The sequence below is a fragment of the Muntiacus reevesi genome, chromosome 7, assembly GCF_963930625.1.
Source record: "Muntiacus reevesi chromosome 7, mMunRee1.1, whole genome shotgun sequence".
NCBI classification, from domain to species: domain Eukaryota; kingdom Metazoa; phylum Chordata; class Mammalia; order Artiodactyla; family Cervidae; genus Muntiacus; species Muntiacus reevesi.
In genome coordinates, this window is record NC_089255.1 from 59208981 (window position 1) to 59234228 (window position 25248).

Genomic DNA, 25248 nt, shown 5'->3' on the forward strand with positions numbered 1-25248 from the left:
AAAGCAAATTAAATTAGTATCAAGTATAAATGTATTTTTAAACCTATGTTCTCTAGGAGCTGCAGTTCCTTTGTTCTTTCCTTTCTTCCTTTACTCTGGAAATTCCTAACCTAGAATTTAATAGTCAGGAGCATACCACATGTGCTTTGTACTGTTGCATCCATTTTCTACCTGTGCTGAATGAAGCTCACTTTGAGATAGCTCCGTGTCCTATTTTATCTCATTCTGTGTTCTTCATTTATCCAACAATGCACTCAGCGATCATCAGGACCTCTGTGGGTTAGACATTGAGCTAGTGCTAGGGGTGGAGACACAATTGGCTTTCATGAAGTTTGCAGTATATCCAGAGGGCATACCTGAAACCAGTGCTTGCAAATATGATGAGCATTTCAAAGCCCAGGACACTGCGGGAACAAATGACAGGGAAACCTAACTTAATCTGGAGGACTAGAGAGGGTCTCCCTGCGGAAGTGACAACCAGACAAGACCTGAGGAGGTGAGTGGGGGCCCAGAAAGGGCACGGGAGAGGGAGCAGGAGGGAAAGGAGGGTATAAATGAATACTGAAATTCCTGTGTGCCAGGCCCACTTCCGTGATCACTGCAGGGAGAGAGTACAGGGGAGCCAGAGGTAAGTTTTGGATCTGGGACAGAGTCCTGTGGAACTCCAGAATGTTTCTCCCTGCCCCAGTATGTCTGTTCCCAGCTCATCTCCCTTCTCTCCATCATGTAGTCGTCATGGCACGCCCTTCTGACCTCAGCCACCTGGCTTCTAGGGGAACTCACTGAGTGAAAATCCTCAACCTTTCTAGAATGATGTTGAACGTGCTAAATCACAACTCTACCATCAGAAAAAAAGGGGCAAGGTTTCCTTTCTTTTGTTTCCCTCAAAAGCTCTCACCTTGACTTTTCTTTTATATTTTTGAAGTATCGTTCCCCCTAGAGCAATGCTATTTCAACTTTACTCAAGATTTTTCTTTTTGTAAGTGTATCCTTGTCATATAATCTGTTGTTTCTGTTTATCTTGGTTTTATGTCTCCTTTAAATCAACAAACAATGTAACCCCTTATTTTTTCATGCTTTATACATGCCCTAATCTATTACCAGATCGAAACTCAGGGACAGACTTTTGTAATAAACACTTATTCAGAGCCCGGGACCTATTTTTCCATAGAATTAATTTTAGCCATGATGGCTATCTCCTGGACAAGTGACCATGTTCTGCTATTTTGGTTTCCTATGCTAAAGCTTGAAGTATGTACTTTGTAATGACCAATACAACAATAGGAAATTCTGTTGTAAGCATCTGTTCTTTAGTTATACTCTGATTGTGGAGTAGTCTACAACTGATCCCAGCTTCAGTACACTGTCTTCCTTTTGGTGGCCCTAAGGTAACAGTTCATAGCTGGGAGCCTTTCAGAATCTTGGGGAGGTGACAGATGGTGTTTATAGTTTGAAAAAACCCTCCTAAATATCCTCTTCACCTGAAAAGCACTGAGCTACTGCATTGTTTTCTTAGAAAAGCAGGTTCTAACTCCCAGCGGGAACCAGAGTACTGTGACTCCATTTCCCTAGACCTTAGCCACTCAGCCCATGGAGGGATCGAGGGACTCAACCCCTGCTGCGGGGACCATGACAGGTATCAGTCCCTCCTGTTGTGGCAGTAAGGACTTTCCTAACTAGATAGTATTTTCATCCGCAGACACCCAGAAATCAGGGGTTCCTATCTTAGGGCCTGCCTATGGTGACTTGGGCATGTGTTTAAAAGTGATCTGAAATTCATGACCAGTCTCTAAGAGGAGTTGCCAAAATAGCAAATAGACAGTTTTTATGGCTTTTCGCAGAGATCAATACGTAAGCATTTGAGAGACACCTATTCAAATATTTTAAATAAATTTTGGCTTTTTAATTCGAATATATTTATTTATTAAAATATTGACCTGAAATTTGAATTCTGGTGTATAATAAGTACTGCAGTAGGCTTCTTGTTGTTGAAGGAGTTAATTATATTATTGCCAGATGTATAAAAGATCCCTGTCCTTAATAATAAATTCCCTTGTGGAAAAAAATAATTAACAAAATAGCATACTGTTTCCCTAGCCTTCAAGTTAAAATGAAAATATTGATATTTTTAATCAAAAAGATGTTAAATTCCCACAAACCCTAAGGGCTTTCACTTTAAAACTTTGGTACCTCCAGTATACACACTATGTATGTATTTATTTTCTGCCACAAATCTTCTCTTTGGCAGATTGGATAGTTTCTCAGAGTAATACTTGGCACAAAGAACTTTGGAATGCATAATGCCTGGCATGTGTAGTTAAGCTCTCATCAACCACACACTTTTCCCTAGGAAGATTTTAAATTTGGGCATGAGGTGAGTTTTTTTAAAATTTAAGACCACTTTGCTGACTTAGATATAATGGTGCATTTGAAAAATGGGAGTGGTGGTTTTTAAGAGAGACTATATAGACATTGGTGCTTTTGTGTAAGCCTGTGGGATGTTAAACTTAATGTGTTCAGCTCATGCCAGTGCTCCCTGAGGGGCAGATGAGTCAGCGCCCTATGCTAAAGGTTAACCTGAGGTTTTCAGGATGTGGTAGGGTCACATTTGCTAAGAAAGAGAAACTGGGTAGACATTCAGTCATCTGTTCATTCAACTGACAGACATTTTTCTTTTGACCTGCTTCATACTAGACATTGATAATGAAGAAGATACATGGATTAATGGGTTCTAGTCTCTCCTCGGGACTCAAGGAATTTGCAGTCTTAAGGGCAAGACAGAGAAGGAAACAGACCTACAGTTTATTATGGAGCAGCACCTTACCCAGCTTGGGATGGGGACAGGGAGGGAGGAATGTGGAAGGCTTCCTGGAAGAGTGAGATTCAGAACAGAATCTTAAAGGACAAAGAGGAGTTAGGTCAAGAAACGGGTGGCAAGGATGTTATGGCCAGATATAAGCATTGCGTGCAGAGGCCCAGCATCAGTGAATAAACACACAGCTGAGCAGGGAGAGGAAGGCCTGCTGCAAGGGGGGACCATGCTCAGTGAGGGGCTCACACACATCCTTTAGTTTAATCTTCATAATGTATTTTAAATCCAGCATCCCTATTTTACAGATATGAAAACTGATGCTTAGAGAGGTTAAGAAACTTGCCCTGGGTCGCACAAATAGTAAGAGGGGCCACTGGGATGATCTGAACCCAGGTCCATGTCAATTTAGAAGCAGACCTTTTACACTTTTGATCACATTCCACTTTCAGTAAATTTCTATGAGCAGGCACTCCTAAGTAGATATTAATTCAATCATGCATAAGTTCTCTATACTAACATATTATGCATGTAGTATAAAATACACAACAACAGAAAATTTCAGTTAAGAGTTAGCAATAGACATTAAAAAAAAAAAATCTTGCTAATTGCAGTGGCTGAATACTATCTTTAGATAATTCTCTCAAGGCCCAGTGTACATCTAGAGCATTACTGATGAAATAGACATAAATCCACATTTTAGTCTTGATAATTTTAGCTGTTAGAAAAGCCAAAATTCTGATCTAATTAGATTATTCTTGTTCATAAACTTATAATGTAGCTAAGGAGGTGCTTTTATTCAGTAAAAGAATGATCTTCAATCCTTGATTTCCTTGCAGTAATCTTTTAGCTACTTGTGAAAGTGTTTGTGAAAGTGTGCTTGTGAAAGTATTTTAGCTATTTGTGAAAGTAAGTTTAAACCGGATCACCTAATTCATAAATCCACTTAACTAAGCAAATAGAAACAGTCATATGTTGCCAAAGGCAACAGAGAAACAAGGTGCCCTATTGCCCCTTCCTCTGTTAAATCCACTCCTCCCTCAGAATATCCCAAGTATGGATAAGACATGGGACCGGGTGACGCGTAAGGACTGGACAGACAGGAACAAAGGAGGATCAGGTAGTAGGACTCTAGTCTTGACTGGACTTCCCCTATTTGTTGTGTTCTTAGGCTTCCATACTTGTGTATAAGAATCATAGCACTATTCACTAAGATGCGAAATCCAGTGTGAAGTTGGTCCCCTGAAGGGATCTAATTGGCTGGAAGGACTGATGTTGTTTAAGTGAGACAGTGGAGTCTTAATGTTGCTACTCTAGGTGCAGCCTCACGGGAATGTTGTATACAATGACCAGAGCTGTAAATGTACTTGTTTGAACAGAAAAGCAAGAACATTCTATCCTGGCATTCTCAGGACAGGACCAGTAGAGTGGTACAAATTACTTCATGCCATCAGGTAGTGAAATATGGTTCAATTATCCATTCATTCAGTAACTATTTGTTGATATCATAGTGTGTGCCAGGCATGTGCTAGAGGCAAGGGCTGCAGCTGTGAAGCAGACAGACAGGATCTCTGTCTTCATGGAACATGCAGTCTAGAGGCAGTACAGATTTTAAGAAATATAATAACAGAATAGAGTTAATTACTCTTGTGATACGGGCTTCAGAGGAAAGCAGAGAAACATAGTCTAGTCTGAGAAGGTCAGGGAACGCTCTCTTGAGAAAGACACGTTTAAACTGACCTCACCTAAGGATAGGGTGATGGAGGAGAGGGAAGGGCATGTTAGAGAAGATGGCCTTATGGTGGGGATTATTTTGCAGGAAGGCCATTGTGAACAGGGGCAGAAATAGGAGGACTAGAGTGCTAGGGAAGTTGGGCGCCCTGGAGCAGGGTCTGGCTTGTTGAAGAGTCTGAGTTGTATCTCAAGAGCAGTGGGAAGCAGTGAATGTGCTTTTAAACTTCTGAGAAATAGGATCAGATTTTCAGTTGTAAAAAGATCATTTTGGCCACAAGTATTAAATAGGATGGAGGGGAGAAAGCGGAGTAAGGGAAAGGAGGATGTAACCTGAGGGGCGGGCGAGTTCTTTTCATTAGATGACAGAATGAACAGCAGCAGCTGGTGCAGGGCTGAGCTTGGTGAAACAAAACTTTGGCAAAGAGGGAAGAAAGACTTCTCACGGTTAATAATTTAAAATTAAGTAATGAGTCTTTTGAAGAGCTGTTTAAATAAATAGTAAACATTCAAGTTCCATATGATATGTGCGGTTTTCTTGGTTCCAGGTCTACAACTCTGAGCAGCGTCATTTGTGGGTTTGTGCTGTTAGCTGGAAAGTCAGCTCCCTTCCCATCCCACCCCCCACGCCTATCCCCCTGGCTGTTTCTCCTTCACATTTTCCTGGTTTGTCTGCTGTCTGCTGCTGAAGCAAAGGGTCAGCTGAGGGACAAGCAGGGAGGGGCAAGGAGGCCAAGAAGGGATGTTTTCCCTCAAAGACTAGTTGTTATTTTATTTTTACAGGTCAAATCTCCAGGTTAATATTCATTCCTTGCATGGCATGGGTGTGGCTCTTCCCTTCCTGTCAGTGCTGGACTCAGCCATGATTTTATTTATTGTTTACAAAGCAAAAACACCATACAGTGATCTTTACTCACTACAGGTAATGCACACGAGAGAGGGGTGCAGTCCCAGCGAGAGGCGTCATTGATGAAGCACTCGTGTCGGGTGGATCTTTTCGATGACCCCGGCTACATCAATACACAGGTTCTTCGAAGCACGCTTGGCTCTGCTGGAAATCAAAGCTCACCTCACCCACTAGGAAGCCCATGGCACCAGGAGAGTAAGTGGCTGCTCTTTGCTTGTATTAGTTTCCTGTGCTGCTGTAACAAATTACCATTAAACTGGGTGTCTTAGGATCGGAGAGGTGTGTTCTGTCACAGTGATGGAGGCCAGAAGTCCTAAATCAAGATGGCAGCTGGGTTGACTCAGCTTATCCTGTGGCTCTGGAGGAGAATTGGTTTGATGCCCGTCTCCTAGCTTCTGGTGGTGTTCCTTGTCTTGAGACGTGCCACTCCAGTCTCTGCTTCAGACTTCATTGGCCTTACCCCCATGTCTCAAGGCTCCCTTTCCTTTCTCTTACAGGACAGCACCTTTCCCTTATAGGTGGGCCAGAAATCCAGGAAGATCTCATCTGGTGATCCTTAAATTAATTACATCTGCAAGGACCCCTTTTGCAAATTAGGTCACATTTGCAGGTACCAGGAGTCAGGACTTGAGCATATCTTTTGGGTGCCACTATTTAGTTCACTGTCTCTCATTTTTATTTTTTATTTATTTTTTCTCATTTTTAAAATGCTATTTCCTTAGCCTCATTTTTCAGGGAGTTAAAAGAATTCTTTCTTATCTCAATCCCTCCCTCATCACAGTTAATATAGGTTAGAACTTTGTAAAGATGTTATGGATTTCAATGTTTGAGAACTTTGATTTTGAATCATCTTTTCAAACACTTTGAATCGACTCCCAATTTTTGCTTTCTGCTGTGTGCTTTTCCTGAGGGAAGGATTGTCCAAGCCAAGAGATCATGTTTGTTTGCATGAGGAACAATGGCCTCTATTTCAGTTCTGTTTAGTGGTGATGTTAATTTTATTCATTGCAAAAACCTTTAGTAAGTCATCTGTATAGTGCTAAAAAGCACTAAAAAGTGGGCTTAAAGCACTAAAAATTTGGCTTAAAGCTCAACATTCAGAAAACTAAGATCATGGCATCTGGTCCCATCACTTCATGGGAGATAGATGGGGAAACAATGGAAACAGTATCAGACTTCATTTTTTGGGGTTCCAAAATCACTGCAGATGGTGATTGCAGCCATGAAATTAAAAGACGCTTACTCCTTGGAAGGAAAGCTATAACCAATCTAGACAGCATATTTAAAAGCTGAGACATTACTTTGCCAACAAAGGTCTGTCTAGTCAAGGCTATGGTTTTTCCAGTGGTCACATATGGATGTGAGAGTTGGACTGTGTAGAAAGCTGAGCGCCAAAAAATTGATGCTTTTGAACTGTGGTGTTGGAGAAGATTCTTGAGAGTCCCTTGGACTGCAAGAAGATCCAACCAGTCCATCCTAAAGGAGATCAGTCCTGGGTGTTGATTGGAAGGACTGATGCTGAAGCTGAAACTCCAATACTTTGGCCACTTGTGCGAAGAACTGACTTACTGGAAAAGACCCTGATCCTGGGAGGTATTGGGGGCAGGAGGAGAAGGGAACGACAGTGATGAGATGGCTCGATGGCATCACCGACTCGATGGACATGAGTTTGAGTAAACTCTGGGAGTTGGTGATGGACAGGGAGGCCTGGCATGCTGTGATTCATGGGGTCGCAAAGGGTTGGCCACGACTGAGCTGAACTGAACTGATAGCACTAAAATAAGATGACGTTTTTCTTCAACTGTATACTATGAGTTAAATACAGTAAGACAAGCATCATTTTCCTGCCAGATTGCTTCCAGGGATAAGTCTATAAAGAGGGGCATAAATAAATAAAAGCAGAACAAGTCAAAAGCCTATAATCAGCTGAAAAATAACAACAACAAAAAAAAGCTTTTCATAAAACTGAAGCTTATTGGACTCAGAGATTAACTTGGTGTCAAATTTGGCTCACTCCAAAGATGGAGAACCAGTCACTGAGAAAGTTCTTTCACTAGCCCAGGAAGTAGCTCTAGTCTGCGAGGGATAACTTTTCAGCTAATGTGGCTGCAATAACAGAATGGAATTTGAAAGGAAATTTTGCTGAGGCTGGACTTCACAAGACCACCTTAACTCTCTAGAACGAGACAAAGGTTTTCATTACCATCCAGGTGGCAAGTGAGCTATTTTTTTGCAGATTTTCCAAGATCACTCTTGGCAGTGAAAGAACCCATTTGGGTTCTCTGGAAGCAGACTCTGAGATGGAGGTGGACATGCAGGATCTTTATCGGGATCAGTACAGGAACGGAGGGGAAGAAAGCAGGCTTGGGCAGAGGGAGACGTGCAGCGATGAGGCAGGCCTGGCAAAACCTCAGCCAACCGTACAGAGAGGATGGGGGCCCATCAGTGCTGCTCCATGTTGGGCCCAAGGGCAGGGCCTTTTAGCCTCACTTATCTCAGTCTTTGGCTGTGGGCCCATGAGGGAGGGCAGGCCATTGGGCAAACAGCTCTCTGCAGCTGAGGGAGACCCTGAAGGGATCTGGGGTACTTGGGGTACTTGGTCCTTCCTCGAAGGGGGATCTGGGTAGTGTATCTCCATGTCCACCACAGAGGGCATCTTGTGCCATGGATGATGGGATATGCGATGAATTCAGCTTTCTGCAGTAAATTTAACTGTTTAATGTTGAGTAGCCTATGTGGATAATGTAACACATATTAGAGGGACAGTGTTTTTATTTTTGTCCACACCCCATGGCTTGTAGAACTTCCCCGACCAGGGATCAAACCCGTGCCCCCTGCATTGGAAGGGTAGAGGTTTAACCCACTGCACCCTCAGGGAAGTCCTGTGAGAGGGACTGTGTTTGAAAAAAGTTTCTGGACCTAAGGTTTTGAAAGTAACTTTATAAGAGCATACACTCAGTAGCTTCCATTTCATGGATTTATCAAAGCAACAGTGTTTTATTAGAAAATACATTTAGTGAGTGGTCCAAATTAGGTGATCTGGGATATTCCATAATTTACAACTCAAGCAAAGAAACTTGACCTTTTTCATAGGCAGTTCAATAATTTGAAGTCCTCCTGGACTTCTTGCTACCTTCTTGAGGTTAATTTCTTGAGGTTAATTTCAGTGTATCATCACTCCCTCCAAAAAAAAAAAATTTAACTCCAAAAGTATAAATAATGTTGATTTAAAGAAAATCTAGTAAGACGGAGTGGGCCTTCCTTGGTAGCTCAGTTGATAAAGAATCTTCCTACAGTGCAGGAGACCTGAGCTCAATCCCTGGATTGGGAAGAGCTCCTAGAGAAGTAAATGGCAATGCACTCCAGTATTATTGCCTGGAAAATCCCATGGACAGAGGAGCCTGGCGGGCTACAGTCTGTGGCGTCACAAGAGTTGGACATGAATTAGCGACTAAACCACCACCACAGTAAGATGGAGTAAGGATAACTTTATACATAATTTTGTGCAGGATGTCTGAAATACATCTTTTAACATTTCCTCTATAATGTTTCCTCCTGTTTCTTTCCTTCCTTCCTCAAAAATTCTCTTTAGCTTCTTTAGGCATACTTAGCCTTCCTTGCCCAGACTAGTTCACTAAAACAAAACAAAAACAAATCCAGAGACAAGATCCTGTTATATCTTAAAAATGCCTTCAGGGCTCCTCATTCATCCTGTCATACTGCTATTGGAAAAGCTGTGACATAATCTTTATTCTGATCAAATAGGGCAGAAGGAAATCATTTGTACTGAAACTGTTTATTTTTGATTGTTTTCAGTCTTGGCTGCCATAAGAAAAAATCACCCTTAAATCCTATAGTGTAAAAAGGACTGAAGTTTATTTATTTTACCCAGTAGCCCCAAAGGTAAATGGTAGAGGACTGGTAGAACAGCTTTGCCAATCTCGACACTGGCTTCCATCTCTTGTCTAAGAACTTCACTTTGGTCTAAGTTCCTCTATCTTTAGTCTAAGAGCTCAGACTCTCGCCATCACATCTGTATTCAACCAGTGGGAAGTAAAGAAAGGACATTACCCAGAAGTGGCAGACATCATTTGTTCCTAACCTGCCATTGGCAGAACTTAGACATGGGGCCATACCTAGCTTCATGTTACTCTAGCTGGGTGGCCATGTGCTCAGCTAAAAATAAGGGATTCCATAATGTAATGAAGGGAGAGAGAATAGATATTGATACACAATTAACTGTCCCTGCCACAGCATAGTTTCTGCCACTCAAATATCCATGAGCTCTTATTTTCACATAGAATGTTTGATCTTGCAAATACAGCAAATAATTACAGTATCCTGCCTAAAGTCTGTGACACGTGCGTGATGGTGAAGTCCTCTCAGTCAAGACTGGATGGGGATCCTATTTGCCAAGTTGTCCGCCCCCTTCCACATTCAAAATTAAGTAATAAGAGGAATAAGAATAGCTACAATAAAAATCCACATTCACAGAAGGGAAGCAAATAAAACACACAGCAGTCACTGGTCTGTTAAAAAAAAAAAAAGGTTGCTTCAGTCATGTCCAGCTCTTTGTGACCCTCTGCACCTGTAGCCCACCAGATTCCTCTGTCCGTGGGATTCTCCAGGCAAGAATACTGGTGGGTTGCCAAGCCCTTCTCCAGGTGATCTTCCCAACCCAGCGATCAAACCCTGGTCTCCTGCATTGCAGACAGAGTCCTGGTAGCTCAGACAGTAAATCACTGGTCCATAGTGATTACCAAATCCTGCCAGACAGTAATTGTGAAGACTCCCTGAGCTAGAAGTGGAGAAGTAGATTTGCTTGGACTGGTTCAGCATTATAGAAAGAATCTCTATGTCCACTGTCATCTGGGTTGTTGCTGCTATCATTCTTCACATGTCCATCTAAAGTAGATGTGGGATAAAGTGGTTTCACCACTTGTGCAGTTTATTTCCTATTGATGTGGACTTGAGAGATTGGAGACTGCAATCTCCTACTGGGCAAAAAGCCATATACTAAAAGGGACTGTGATTTCTTTTGCAGTGTAACTTCCTTAAAAACTTAGTAGGATTTCATTCAGTCCATTTCGAGTCAATTCCACATGAAATTTCTCGTAATATTTCTTCATTGTCCTTTTATTGTCTGAAGGATGCCTTCTCTCTTTCCTGTTATTTGTAATTTCTGTGTTCTTTTTTTCTTGATCAGTTTTGAGATTTATTAATTTAATTGTTCTTTCCAAAGGAATCAGGTTTTATTTTTTTTATTGTTTTCTGTTTTGTTGACTTCCATTTTTATCTTTATTATATCTTCCTTCTACTCTTTTAAAATTTTCTCCTCTTTATCTAGCTTGTACTATGTTTTCTTCTATTGCCTTTGTAGTGTTATTTCCAAATAAATTATTTATTTCACCTAAACTTTATATTTTCTATGAGATATAGGGATCTAGCTTAATTTTATTTAAGTGATCCAATTTTCCAAACTACATTAACTAAATAATTTTCTTTTTCTCATACCAGTCTCCATTTTACTAGATTCCTCCTATATATGGGAATCTCTTTCTGGGCCTTTATTTTTTTTACATTGGCCCACTTGTTGTTTACCATTATATTGATTACTATGTATGAATTACTGTGGCTTTGTAATATATCTTAATAGACATGTAGTTTTTCCTTTGTCTTACATACTGTAAGATAATACCTTTTTTACCATTTCCCCCATACCTCACTCTCTGCTTCTGGCAGTCATCAATCTGTTTTCTCTTTGTGAGTTCTGTTTTTTGGGATTTCACATATAAGTCAGATCACATAGTGTCTGTCCTTCTCTGTGTTATTTCATTTAGCATAATGCCTTCAAGGTCTATCCTTGTTGCAGTTGGCAAGACTTCCTTCTTTTTTATGGCTGAATAATGTCCCACTGTGTATTTACTTCATCTGTTCATCTGTCAGTGGAGTACTTAAGATTATTTCCATGTCTTGGATATTGTAAATAATGCTGCAGTACACATGGGGATATAGATATCTCTTTGAGATAATGATTTCATTTCCTTTAGATATACACCAAAAGGTAGAATTGCTAGATCATATGGCAGTTTTTTTTTTTTTAAATTGTTTTTGAAGAACTTCCAAACTCTTTTCCTTATGGCTGCATCAGTTTACATTCATTCTCACCAACAGTGCACAAGGGTCTCATCAACACTTATCTCTTGTCTTTTTGATGATAGCCATTCTAACCAGTGTGAGGTGATATTTCATTGTGGTTTTGATTTGCATATTCTTAGCGATTAGTGACATTGAGCACCTTTACATGTACCTGTTGGTCATTGGTGTGTTTTCTTTGGAAAGATGTCTATTCAGTTTCTCTGCCCATTTTTAAATCAGATTGTTTATTTTTTGATGTTGAGTTGCATGTGTTCATGTATTTTGGATATTAATTCATCAGATAGATGATTTGCAAATATTTTTTTCATTTTGTAGGTTGCCTTTTCTTTGATGGTTTCCTTTACTGTGCAGACTTTTGGTCTTTAGTAGTTCCACTTGTTTGTTTTTGCTTTTGTTGCCCTTGTTTTTGGTGTAAACCCAGACACCATTGCCAAGATTGATGTCAAGGAGCTTACCCCTTGTTTTCTTCTCAGAGTTTTATGTTCAAGTCTTTAATCCATTTTTCTCTTTCTTTTTTACTTTTTAAATTATGAAAGTATGATAACATGTTTACAGGAGGAAGATTTTTCATTGGAGTTTCAATATCAAACTCTCAAAAATTAACAGAATGAATATACAGAAAAGTAGAAGGATATGGTAGGCCTGAAAAGCACCATGAACCAATTCAACATAATTAAGATTTATATAATTTTCACACAACAGCAGGATGCAAATTCTATTTAAGTTATCATAGAGTATGAACTAGGAATCACTATAACATTTCCAGGGATATAGAACTAGGTGCAAAATTCTTTAATCCATTTTGAGTTGATTATTGTGAATGGTACAAGATAGGCATCCAGTTTCATTCTTTTGCGTGTGGTTGTCCAGTTTTCCTGCACCGTTATTGAAGAAACTATCCTGTCCCTGTTGTGTGCTCTTCACTCTTTCGTTGGAAATTAATTGACCCTGTATGTATAGATTTATTTCTTGTCTCTCTGTTTGTCCCGTTGATCTATGTGTCTGTTTTTATGCCAATACCATACTATCTTGACTACTATGTTGTTAGTGTTAGCTGCTCAGTCGTGTTTGACTCTCTGTGACCCCGTGGACTGTAGCCTGTCAGGCTCCTCTGTCTATGGGATTCTCCAGGCATGAATACTGGAATGGGTTGCCATTCCCTTCTCCGGGGGATCTTCCAGCTTTGTAATATAGTTTGAAATCAGGACACATGATGCCTTCAGCTTTATCCGTCTTTCACAAGATTGCTTTGGTTATTTGAGATCTTTTGTGGTTCCATACAAATTTGGGGAATTGTTTATTCTTCTTGTGTGAAAAATTCCATTAAAATTTTGATAAGGATTCTGTTGAATTTGTAGATTGCTTTGGGTAGTATGAACATTTAAAAAATATTCTTCTAACTCATGAGCCCAGAATTTCTTTCCATTTGTTGCTGTCTTCAGTTTTTTTCATCAATGTCATAGTTTTCAGTGTATAGATCTTTCACTTCCTTGGTTAAATTAATTCTTAAGTATCTTTTTTTTTTAGACATTATTGTAAATGTGAGTGTTTTCCTAATTTCTCTATATAATAGTTTATTGTATAGTGTATAGTTCAATTCAGTCACTCTGTTGTGTCCGACTCTTTGTGACCCCATGAATCACAGCACGCCAGGCTTCCATGTCCATCACCAACTCCTGGAGTTTACCCAAACCCATATCCATTGAGTCGGTGATGCCATCCAGCCATCTCATCCTCTGTCGTCTCCTTCTCCTGCCTTCAATCTTTCCCAGCATTGGGGTCCTTTCAAATGAGTCAGCTTTTTGCATCATGTGGCCAAAGTATTGGAGTTTTGGCTTCAACATCAGTGCTTCCAATGAATACCCAGTACTGATCTCCTTTAGGATGGACTGGTTAGATCTCCTTGCAGTCCAAGGGACTCTCAAGAGTCTTCTCGAATACCACAGTTCAAAAGCATCCATTCTTCGGCACTCAGCTTTCTTTATAGCCCAACTCTCACATCCATACACGACTATTGGAAAAACCATAGCCTTGACTAGATGGACCTGTGTTGGCAAAGTATTGTCTCTGCTTTTTAATATGCTGTCTAGGTTGGTCATAACTTCCTTTTCAAGGAGTACACGTCTTTTAGTTTCATGGCTGCAGTCACCATCTGCAGTGATTTTGGAGCCCCCAAAAATAAAGTCTGACACTGTTTCTACCGTTTCCCCATCTATTTGCCATGAAGTGATGAGACCAGATGCCATGATCTTAGTTTTCTGAATGTTGAGCTTTAAGCCAGCTTTTTCACTCTCCTCTTTCAATTTCGTCAAGAGGCTCTTTAGTTCTTCACTTTCTGCCATAAGGGTGGTGTCATCTGCATATCTGAGGTTATTGATATTTCTCCCAGGAATCTTGATTCCAGTTGTGCTTCTTCTAGCCCAGTGTTTCTCATGATGTACTCTGCATATCAGTTAAATAAGCATGGTGACAATATGCAGCCTTGATATACTCCTTTTCCTATTTGGAACCAGTCTGTTGTTCCATGTCCAGTTCTAACTGTTGCTTCCTGACCTGCATAGAGGTTTCTCAAGAGGCAGGTCAGGTGGTCTGGTATTCCCATCTCTTTCAGAATTTTCCACAGTTCATTGTGATCCACACAGTCAAAGGCCTTGGCATAGTCAATAAAGCAGAAATAGATGTTTTTCTGGAACTCTCTTGCTTTTTCAGTGATCCAGCAGATATTGGCAGTTGATCTCTGGTTCTTTTTAGTGTATAGAAATGAAACTAATTTTTGCGTATTAATTTGTATCCTGTAATTTTACTGAATTTGTTTATTCTAGTAGCTTTATTTCTGGTGGAGTTTTTATTGTTTTCTGTATATAATGTCACCTGCAAATAAGACAATTTTATGTCTTCCTTTCTGATTTGGATGTATTTTTTTTCTTGCCTGATTGCTCTGGTTAGGATGTCCAATACTGTGTAGAATAAAAGTAGTGAGAATGGGCATCCTTGTTCCTGGTCTTACAGGAAAAGCTTTGAGCTTTTTACCATTAAGCATGATATTAGCTATGGAGTTATATATGGCCTTTACTATGTTGATGCACATTGCCTCTATACTGAGTTTTTTGTTTGTTGAGTTTGTTGAGAGTTTTTTTTTATCAGAATGGATATTAAATTTTGTCAAATGCCTTTTCTGCCTCTATTGAGGTGATCATATGGTTTTTATCTTTCATTTTGTTAATGTGTGTGTCACATTGATTTGTGGATGTTGAACTCTCCTTATACCTGAATTAAATCCCACTTGATTGTTTTAATTTACTGTTGAATTTATTGTTGATTTTGGTGGGTTAGTATTTCGTTGAGGATACATCTATATTCATCAGTGATATTCGCCTGTAATTTTCTGTTCTTGTGGTGTCCTTGTTTGGTTTTGGTATTAAGGGTAATGCTGACCTTGTAAAATGAGTTTGGGAATGTCCCCTCCCATTTTTTGGATGGGATTGAGAAAAATTGACATTAATTACTCTTTAAATGTTTGGTAGAATTCACTGGTGAAGCCATCTGGTTGTGGACTTTTTTTGTTGGATGGTTTTGATTAGTTGTTCAATTTTCTTGCTAGTGATTCCTCTGTTCAAAGTTTTTATTTCTTCATGATTCAGGCTTGATGGGTTGTATGTTTTTAGGAATCTATCCATTTTTTTCTAAGTTATCCATTTTGTTGGCATATAATTGTTTAGAGTAGTCTCTTATGATCCTTTGTATTTAAGTGGTATCACTTTTATCCTTTTTCTTTTATAACTTTTAGAAAAGTTATATTTTTAACGAATGTTTGGATGATTGAAACTGTAATAATTTGGGAAACTGTGTTAGGAAAATAATGTCCATATCCCTAGGCTGACTCATGATCTATTGCCTCTTTTCAAGATGATATAATGTCTGTTTTTCTTTTGTTTTGTTTTGTCCTTGTCCGAGAGCACTCCACAACCTCAGAATAAACCAAAGCCATCATGCACTAAGATGTGTGTGCCTAAACACACTGTGTATGCATCTCCCTCACACTCACACAACACTTTATCTGTTGCTTATACAAACAGACAGACAGCTACTTATCAGAAGTTCTCTATTATGCCTGAAAGCAGGCAGTGCTAAGGCCAACTACGAGTATTATTCATCAAATCTGGACACATTCCTTCAGCCTTTTTTCTGCTAACAATTGATAGAGCCTGATTGATTGTAGAGAAGAATATCTTTAGCCATTAGATACAGACTAAAGACATTTTCAAGAATATATATTTGTGAATACTGTGTTGAAATTGTGATATACAGAGAGTTGTTCTTAAATAGGGAAAAAGCTATAATGTATTAACAGGAGACTGGATTATGTCCACAGGGCACTTGTCTTGTGTAACTTGTAAAACTTAAAGTCAAGAGGATTTCTCATTTGTGAGAGCCTTGCATATAAACATTCCTTTGCATTTATAAAGAGAAATCTAGCTTCTATGCAAAAGATCCTTTGCACTTAAAAAGACAAAATCTGATTTCTGTGGTTATTTTCCTAGTAAATTTACTATATTAAACATACAACTTTTGGGAATCCCCTGGAAGTCCAGTGGTTAGGACTCTGCCCTTCCACTGCAGGGGTATGGGTTTGATTATGGTCAGGGAACTAAGATCCTACATGCTGTGCAGTGTGGCCAAAAAAATAAACAGACAGTTTTTATTTGGATTCAGACCTAAGAATTTTGTGTTATTGCTTCTGGAGATGTATATCATCCTGGTGGCCTTGCTATCTACTTAGGGACCTTTGTAGAGTGGTCGGGCCAGTTTTGAAAATGAAAAAATTTTTTCACCTAAACCAAGGGTCTTAGAGTGTGGTGATTAAGAACCTGGGCTCTGATGATAGATCTCGTTTCAAATCCCAGATCTACAACATATTAGTAGTGTGACTTTGGGCAAGTCATTTAATCTTTTTAAAGATCCATTTCCTTCCTGTCTAATTTTGAGGATAATCCATGTAAAACATTGAGCAGTATCTATCATACTCAATAAATGGAAACTACGTAATAATTGTTATTACTGTGAGTACCAATAATACTGTAACGGACTACCTGAATGTACCTTCTTAATCCCCAGGGCTCTCAGCTTTGAATAGCATTTATTCTCGCCTCAGGCCATACCTCCCTGGTGTTTTACCTTCTACTTGATTAATTCTGCTTCATCCAGGGAAGTGAATTACAAAAACAGCGGAGTGGTCATTTAATAGGAATGCTGTGAGCTTTAGCATATAGTTTTAAAGCTTTTGGACAGAAGCATCTCAGAAACACATTGGTAATTTGGGTTAAAAGAAAAAGCTAGATGCTAAAAGTGGGCATAGCACAAGTTACTGTAGGCATTTTCAAAGCATCTGGGAAGGTTTTAGAAGTTATCTATAATCCAGGTACAGCTTAAACCTCTTTCTCCTTAACCTACAGCCCTTGGGACATAAAGTGCCTCTCTCTGCACTTATGAAAGCTGTTCTCATGGGTCAGTTCCATTTCTCATTTGAAAGGAAAACTCCTGCACCTGGGCAAGCCTTTCCCTTGTAACAGAAGCCAAAGGCAATGTTTGGATCTACCATTAAATTAGAGCCCGTTGGAAGTTCTGGAAACAAAAACCCCAATTGTTCTAGAAATAGCACTATTTAAAAAGTACCTGGCACACAGTAGGGCCTCAAGTTGTATTTTCTGAATGAATGGATGACTGAATGAAAGGATGGATGAGGAGGTAACTTGGTGGTATCTCTGTTTTTTGACTTCAGAGGCACCAGAAACTGTTCAGCCAGGAGCCACGGCCCAGCCTGCCAGCTCACATTCTTTGCCGCACATTAAGCAGCAGCTGCGGAATGAAGACTGCTACCACGGCAAGCTGAGCAGGAAAGCAGCCGAGAGCCTTTTGGTGAAGGATGGGGACTTTTTAGTTCGAGAGAGTGCGACGTCTCCTGGCCAGTATGTGCTGAGTGGGCTACAGGGAGGCCAGGCAAAACATCTCCTCCTGGTGGATCCTGAAGGCAAGGTATCCTTGACCCACACTACAGGTTCACAGGCTTGTGACTCGGGTTACCTTGAATGATAGGTCTAAAACCTGACACTGAGGAATGTTTAAGGTTAAGGGTTTGCTTTGTCTTGAACCCTCCAGCTGGAGCAGGAAGCGGTAAATAGAGGCTAGTGGAGGAGTTTGAGTGGGAGTCACTCTAGAGGATCACTTAAAGGGCAGCCTCTTTCTGCCCTTCTTAATGCAATTCAGTGAATTAAATGAATATCTACTGCATAGAAGTTCAGGGATTCATAGTTAACTTGCTGAGCATCACACAGAGACTTTACTTTCAGGGCGCTTGTAATTTCATAAAACAGATGCTTAAATAATTAAGGATGAAAAGCATAAGAATGGTTCAGCCAAAGCATTATGGTGTTTCTCAGGATAGAGGGGGTGCTCTGGTTGAGGCTGACTGAAAAGGCTATTTTGCAGGATCTGACATGTACAATGAACCTTGAAAGAGGCCAGACATTTTAAAGGTGGATATTTGGAGCATAGGGATAGAATCGCAGGAGCAAACAGAGCAGTAGAATAATATTAAACCAAAAGAGGTAGGGCTAGAGCAGAGGGTGCCTGTAGACAGAAATGAGCCAGGACAAGAAAAATGAACAAAATAGTAAGTCCTTCTCTATAAAAAATTACTTCAAACATAAATGGATTAAACTTTCCAAACAAAAGATGCAGAATAGCTGCATGGATAGCCGAATAGACAAGATCCAACTATATGTATGCTATTTATAGGAGACTCACTTTAGATTTAAGGTCACATTTAGGCTGAAAGTGAAAGGATGGATAATGATATGTCATGCTAACTCAAAGACAGCAGAGGTGGTCATATTTTTATGATGCAAACATGTATACGAATAGGGACATGATAGAATGTATCAGAAAGTAACATGGCAAAGAAGTTGGTTGCAAATTTGGATTAGGCTACAAGTTTTTACCATTTTCCTGACTGGGAACGACAGTTTCTTTAAAAAAATAATTGGGAATGAGGAAATAGTTTACTAAAGGATACAGAATTGAAAAGTACCTTTACTTTTCTTTGTTCCCATTCAAGGATATGTCTGTTATCCCATTCAAGGATATGTCTGTTTTTACCCTGTGGTTGTTTATCCCTTTCAGAAGAACTGTTATGATTTTGCCTAAATACATTTGTATTTCCTTTTCAAGGTGAGGACCAAGGATCATGTATTTGATAATGTTGGCCACCTTATCAGATATCACATGGATAATAGTTTGCCAATCATCTCTTCTGGAAGTGAAGTAAGCCTTAAACAACCAGTGAGAAAAGATAATAATCCAGGACTTTTGCATTCCAACAAATGACCATTTGGAAGTACCATCACACTGATGCTTCAGGAAAGTTCATTTTGTATTAGGACACAAAGATAATTCAAATTTGGTTTCTAGGTACATTAGAGCACAAACTGTGAAGTGTATCTTTCTGAGACCATCATGGACTAGGTCCTTTATAAAACAAAGAACTAACAAAAATTGATCTTCAGAGAGTGAAAATCAGAAAAGGGGAAGAGGATGTGTTCATTTGAAAAGAAATTATACATATGCACGGATGTCACTTTGTAAGGCCATATTGTGTTGATAACAAGCTAAAAGCACAATTAAAATTTTACATGCTAAAGACAACTTGAATGAACTGCTGGGGCAGTGGTACGTGCCTTTCAACTTGATAATTTGGGAACATTTTCATATTGGGGAAATAAGTTCCAAATGTCTTCATATTCTATAACTATAGAACCATTTGCCAAAAGAGTTTTTCCTTGTTATAAAAATAAGAAGCAATTTGCTTAATAGTCACTGACTTTATTTTCTATTTAGCAGCACTTTCACTGCAATGTTAAAGTAAATTTGACATTGAATTTGGACTGTGTCTATGCCAGTGGAATCAAATGAAAGGCCACTGAAAGCACTGGTCTGTTTCATTGGCCTGTCCCATTTGCTAGTTAAATGGTTGGAGCCCAGCTTCTTTGGCCTAGTATTTCTCAATCTTTGCTGTTTGGACTGTTTGCATGTAACATATGACAAGCTAAAAAAGCCAAATGTATCAGTCATTTCTGGTTTCATTGCATTTCTCCCTCCTTCCCCCTGCCCCTCACTGCCCCGACTTCCAAAAAGAGCTCATGAGTGCTTGGGTTTAAAAAATTGACAAACCAGTTCTTCATGGTCAGTCTCCATATTGGTTTTATTCTTATTTAAAGTGCTGAATTTATTTTAAAGTGTGGGGAAATATCCCCTTGATTGGTGGTGACTGACTCATAGTCCCTCATCTACATGTATCCTTAGCACCTTTTCTAGATATGACCAGACAAAATGTACCAGGGAGGAAACACTGAATGAAAAAGTTGAAAGGTTTGCCACATGTTGGCACGCTTGGTAAACTGATGAGGTAATGAACCATTGTGTAGGTTAAAGCACTGGACTTGGTCTCAATATGAACTTGAGCAAATTGCTGAATCTGTCTGGACTCCAGATTCCTTGTCTATAAAATGAGGGAGCTGGACTAGGTAAATTCAGAGGTCCATTTTAGCCCTAACATAATATGAGTTTATAAAAAGCAAATTTTCCCTTTATTGGGGGTTAATGTTGATAACCAGTCTGTATAATTAATCTGGAAACCAGTTTTTTCCTTTAGTCTGTGTCTGTACTCACTGAGTTCGTCATTCAGATAGCAGAGATCTGCAGCCTTTCAGTTAAAAACATTGGAACTTTGGAAAAATGTAAGTATTGGTGGTAGAAGTAGATTTGGTTATTTTGAGTAGCAGAAAACAGCTTTGCATATAGAGATATGGCCATTACTTTAGAATTTTTTTTTATCATGAGTTATCTAGACAATTGCCTTAATTCCACTTCACTTTGGCTATGTAGATAAATCTTTGCAATTGTGAAATATTTGCTAAATTTTAAATAAAATATGAGAAACTTCTTTTGGATAGAAATCATCAGAAATCAAGCACACTGAACTCTAATTATGTGAAGGTTTATGCTTTTATTTTACTTACACTGTCATTGGCTTCTTCAATATGTCGTTTTCTACAACTAGAATATAATGTATTTTTCCTCAATTTTGCATACATCATAATTCTTGATTATTTGTCCTCGTAAAGGGGACCAGCATGGGTATAAATCAGCGAAATTTATGGGTGATCTAATTACCTTAACAGGGTTGTGGTCTCTTTCTGGTTGAGCAGAGTGATAACTTGGTTGGGTGGCAGGAAAGAGTTCTTGATGCTATTAGATGCAAAGAGTATGACTGATGTGAGCAGTACACATAGCTGATCAGTATTTGACTGTAATGGTATAAATAGTTAAATGGGTAAATACCGCACTTACAGCAACAGGCACAGTTAAAAGAAAATGAAACAACAAAAGAAGTTTGATTGCATGCTATTTTAATGTCACATTCTTATCTTCATCTGTCTTAAAGCTGAAATCCATTTGCGTATAAATATCTGTAAACAACTTTTCAAAAAAATAAATGATTATTGATTTATGACAATTGACAGAATATGTCTGATGTTTGGGATTTAGAAGATTTATTGTTTGTAGAATGTGTCAGGGACCTGACAGGAAACAGATGGCTCACTTAAATTGGGTAACTGGAGAAAAGTTTAATAAAGGGACTATTTACAAAGGTCTGGGCAGAGTATGGGAAACCGCAAGGGAGGAGGCAGCGCTCTTCAGCCAGTGGAGGAGTAAGAGGAGGGAGCAGTAACAGAATCTGGAGAGAGAGTCCTGTGAAAGGGCTGCCTCTTAGGAGCTGCGGCCTACAGATCAGGGGCTTTTAACCAGCCCTGGGGACTCCACTGGGAGGAGGTTAAGGGGCATTATACTCTGTGGGCAAAGGATAGCCTTTCAGCAAATGATGCTAGAGCAACAGTACATCTGTAGGCGTAAGAAAGAAGCTCACAACTTTATGTAAGTATTAACTCATATGGATTATGGACTTAACTGTAACATGTAAAACCATGATAACTTTTAGGAAAAAAGAACACAGAGGAAAATCTTGAGGATATGAGTCCTTAGACATGATCCATTAAAGGGAAAACTGTTATGTGCACTTCATCAAAAGTACACATTTTTGCTCTCTGAAAGTTCTGTTAAGAGGATAAAGGACAAGCTATGGATTGGGAGGAAATATTTTCAAACCACATATCTAGAATACATAAAACTCAAAAAAGTCAACAGTAAAAATCCTAATTAGAAAATGGGCAAAAAAATGCATAGACATTTCACTGAAGATACACGGATGACAAGAAGCATGTGAAGTTGCCTTATTTCAGTTGGTCTTATTCACACGCTAGCAATGTTATGCTCAAAGCTAGGCTTCAGCAGTACATGAATTTAGAACTTCCAGATGTACCTTAGCTAGTAGGGAAATGCAGGTTAAAATCACAATGAGATCTTACTACACACATAACAAAATGAGTAAGTGAAAAATAATGACAACACCGTGTTGGCTAGGATGAAAAGAAAGTAGATCACGTGTGCATTCCTGGTGAGAATGTAAAACAGTACAGCCACTTTGGAAAGCAGTTTGGTAGTTTATTAAAAAACTAAACATGGAACTTACATTCAACCCAATAAATTGTACTCCATGGCATTGGTCATACAGAAATAAAAACTCATGGTCCCACAAAAATTTGTACAGGAATGTTCATATTAGCTTTGTTTTTAATGACCTACAACTGGAAAAGTCCCAGATGGTAGGACTTTACACAACTATAAAGCTGTGTAAATATTACACAAACTGTCATTCATGGAACAATACTCAATAGTGAGAAGGAATGAGATGCTGATACACATAACCACTTAGATGATCTGTAGAGATTTAGGCAGAGCAAGAAAAAACTAATCCCCAAAAGTTAAGTACCATAGAGTTACATTTACATAACATTCTTGAAATGTTTTTATGAAAGTATAGAAATGGAGTCAGTAGGAGAGAGGAAAGTAGACACAGTTGGAAAAGGCAACATGAGGAGTCCTTGTATGATGGAATTGTTTTGAATCTTGACTGTAACAGTGTGGATATCTTGGCTGTCTTATTATACTACTGTTTTGTGAGATATTATCATTGGTGGAAGCTGGATAAAGCTTATAGGAGATCTCCCTGTATTATTTCTTACAAATGCATATGACTCTATGATTTTCTCAAAATAAAAAGTTTAAGTAAAAAAAAAAAATAGTTTGGGAGTAAAAGATATGGCAAGAGATTGTAGGAAGATTGCCACTTTAACCCTTGGCCAATTCACTGAATATACTGAATCCACAGAACATAGTGGTTGGATCATCTTGGTAGTCCTAGGTCCCATCATTCTAGGACTGGGAGGGATCATTTGGCTGAGCTGCATGAGACCACCTCCATTTCCTACTCAAATGTAAATGTTTGGTATCTTCTCCAGAGACACATTAATAAGATCAGAGAATGGCAGCCATGGACTGTCCAGAACCCCTCAGATCTGCTGAGCCATTTCTATGTGTTTTGCTCCTAACTGCCTGCACAAGTGACTCTGTTCCTTCCAAGGACAACCTCAGGTGAGGCGAGCTGCTTTGGGTTACCCAGAGCCAGAAGTGCTTCTGGGCTTCCTCTTCCCTTCCCTGGTGCAGGAGCAGAAGAACTCAGCCATTACCCCACCCTGATTACGCGCTAGAGCTCCCTAGGGGGTCGGGGCTGGGGCGAGCACTGCTCCTGCGGGCACACCCCTGCCTGGCTTCCTCCCCTGCCCTGTCCAGCTTCCTCAGTCCCTAACCGCTTTCTCTGGGAAGCCCTTCCTTAGTAAATCATTTGCACTCAAATTTTCATCCCAAAGTTTACTTCTGGGAACCTGACCTAAGATAGAATATCAAATAACTTTAAATTTGTATCCCATTACTGGACAATAATATCTAAGTGCTCAAATACATTAACATTTTTAACAAATCCTATAATTTCTTATAAATGGTATCATTATGTTGCATTTTGTTAATATCCATTGAACATGTTATGTAGGCATATAAGACACCATTTTTATAATCTTGTTTTCGTACTTCTTTTTAATCTACAAGTTCTGAGTGGGCATGAAACTCGGGGGAACACTGTTCAAACTCTATATGACCAAGCTTGCTCAAGTCAAGATATTTTAAGGTTCAGATTATCACAGAACCAAGGAAAAGATGACCTGTCAGGCTTCACAAAGTGCAGGAACCAGGCAGATCCATGGCTCTGAGTGGCAGAAATTCATGATCAGTTTTGAGTTTGCACTATATACCGTGACACAGTTATGGAAGTGATACATTTCCCGTAAAATACAGAAAGTGTAATAAAAATCTGCTTCTCTTCTGTAGGGTTACAAACCTGACTCAGTTTCATGGAGTTTTATTTCTGTTGTCTGGGAAGGAAATATGATTGGCTCAGCTTGGGTCTGGTGCTCACCTTTGACCCAGTCAGGTATGGCCAGGTCTTGGAGTGGTGGGGAGGTAATAGTGGCTGAGAGCAGGCGTAGATTCCGTGATAAGCTGCTTAATAAGGAAAGATTAATGGATGCTCAAAAAATACTCTTGAATATGTGATACTACAAATAAAAATCTGATATTCCTCAAATAACCCTGTTGAATAGTGTTTCTACATTTGAGAAGCTGTTTCACACAATCTTATTTCATCCTTGTTACAATTCTGCAAAGTAGATATTACCACTTCTATTTTCAAATAAGACCTTTGAGGCACAGAAGGATTAAATAGTGGACAAAAGCTAGTAGGTAGGAGAGCTGAAACTTGAGCTTGATCTTCTTTAAGTTCAGTGCTCTTTTGAGGATAGTACTACTTATTACAGGATGACCTGATAGCTCTGACACCAAAGAGAAGGTAGGAAATAGGAAGGAATGATGACTTAGCTGCACCTTCCTAAATGATCTGAATCAGAGGGACCACATCACAACAGTCGTTTCCCCTTGAAATGTAAAGGAGTTTGGTAGAGTTCCTCCCAGCTCACAGGTGTGTCAGAATGCAAGGCATTTGACCCAACATTTGACCCAAAACAGCCAACATTCTATAAATAATCTTTGAACCATTTGAGGCCCCTGGAGTTTTTTCTCTCTTTCTTCATGTTTGTCTTTATTACCCCAGAATGCCTCTGTGTGCTTGTGTTTCTCTGGACATGTTAAATGCATTCCTTGTGCCTTACCACATCTTAACTCTGTAGCATGCCTGTTTTATTTGTCCACACTTTACACTCTTCCTTTGGCTATCTTATTTCAGCCTATTTCTCCAGTCTTACCTTTAAATACAAGAATCTTTTATTTGTACTGACTACCGGGAGCTGGTGATGGACAGGGAGGCCTGGCGTGTTGTGGCTCATGGGGTTGCAAAGAGTCGGACATGACTGAGCGACTGAACTGAACTGAACCCTTCCTATTGCAACCACTCTTACAACCAGCTTGCCTGTTAACTCTTCCTCTTATGCCAGGAACTTTCCCTGAGAGATCCTTCCTTATATGCTTACTTTTCCCCAGATTAGTACTATCTACTCATATTGCATGTAGTAAACTACTTTTTTGTGTGTTATCACTGGTCTTTTTATATAAGCATCTTGCA

General features: G+C 39.4%; 1 protein-coding gene across 2 annotated transcripts in view; it reads left to right on the plus strand.

Moving 5' to 3' along the window:
- Positions 1 to 21169, plus strand: part of SHC4 (SHC adaptor protein 4) — a 124539-nt gene extending 103370 nt beyond the window's left edge. For both annotated transcript variants that reach the window (XM_065940497.1, XM_065940498.1), the window contains exons 11-13: positions 5463 to 5642; positions 17386 to 17639; positions 18834 to 21169. In XM_065940497.1, the coding sequence (XP_065796569.1) occupies positions 5463 to 5642; positions 17386 to 17639; positions 18834 to 18989 (590 nt within the window). In that variant the 3' untranslated portion in view covers positions 18990 to 21169. The remainder of the gene's footprint in view (positions 1 to 5462; positions 5643 to 17385; positions 17640 to 18833) is intronic.
- Positions 21170 to 25248: the final 4079 nt, after the last annotated feature.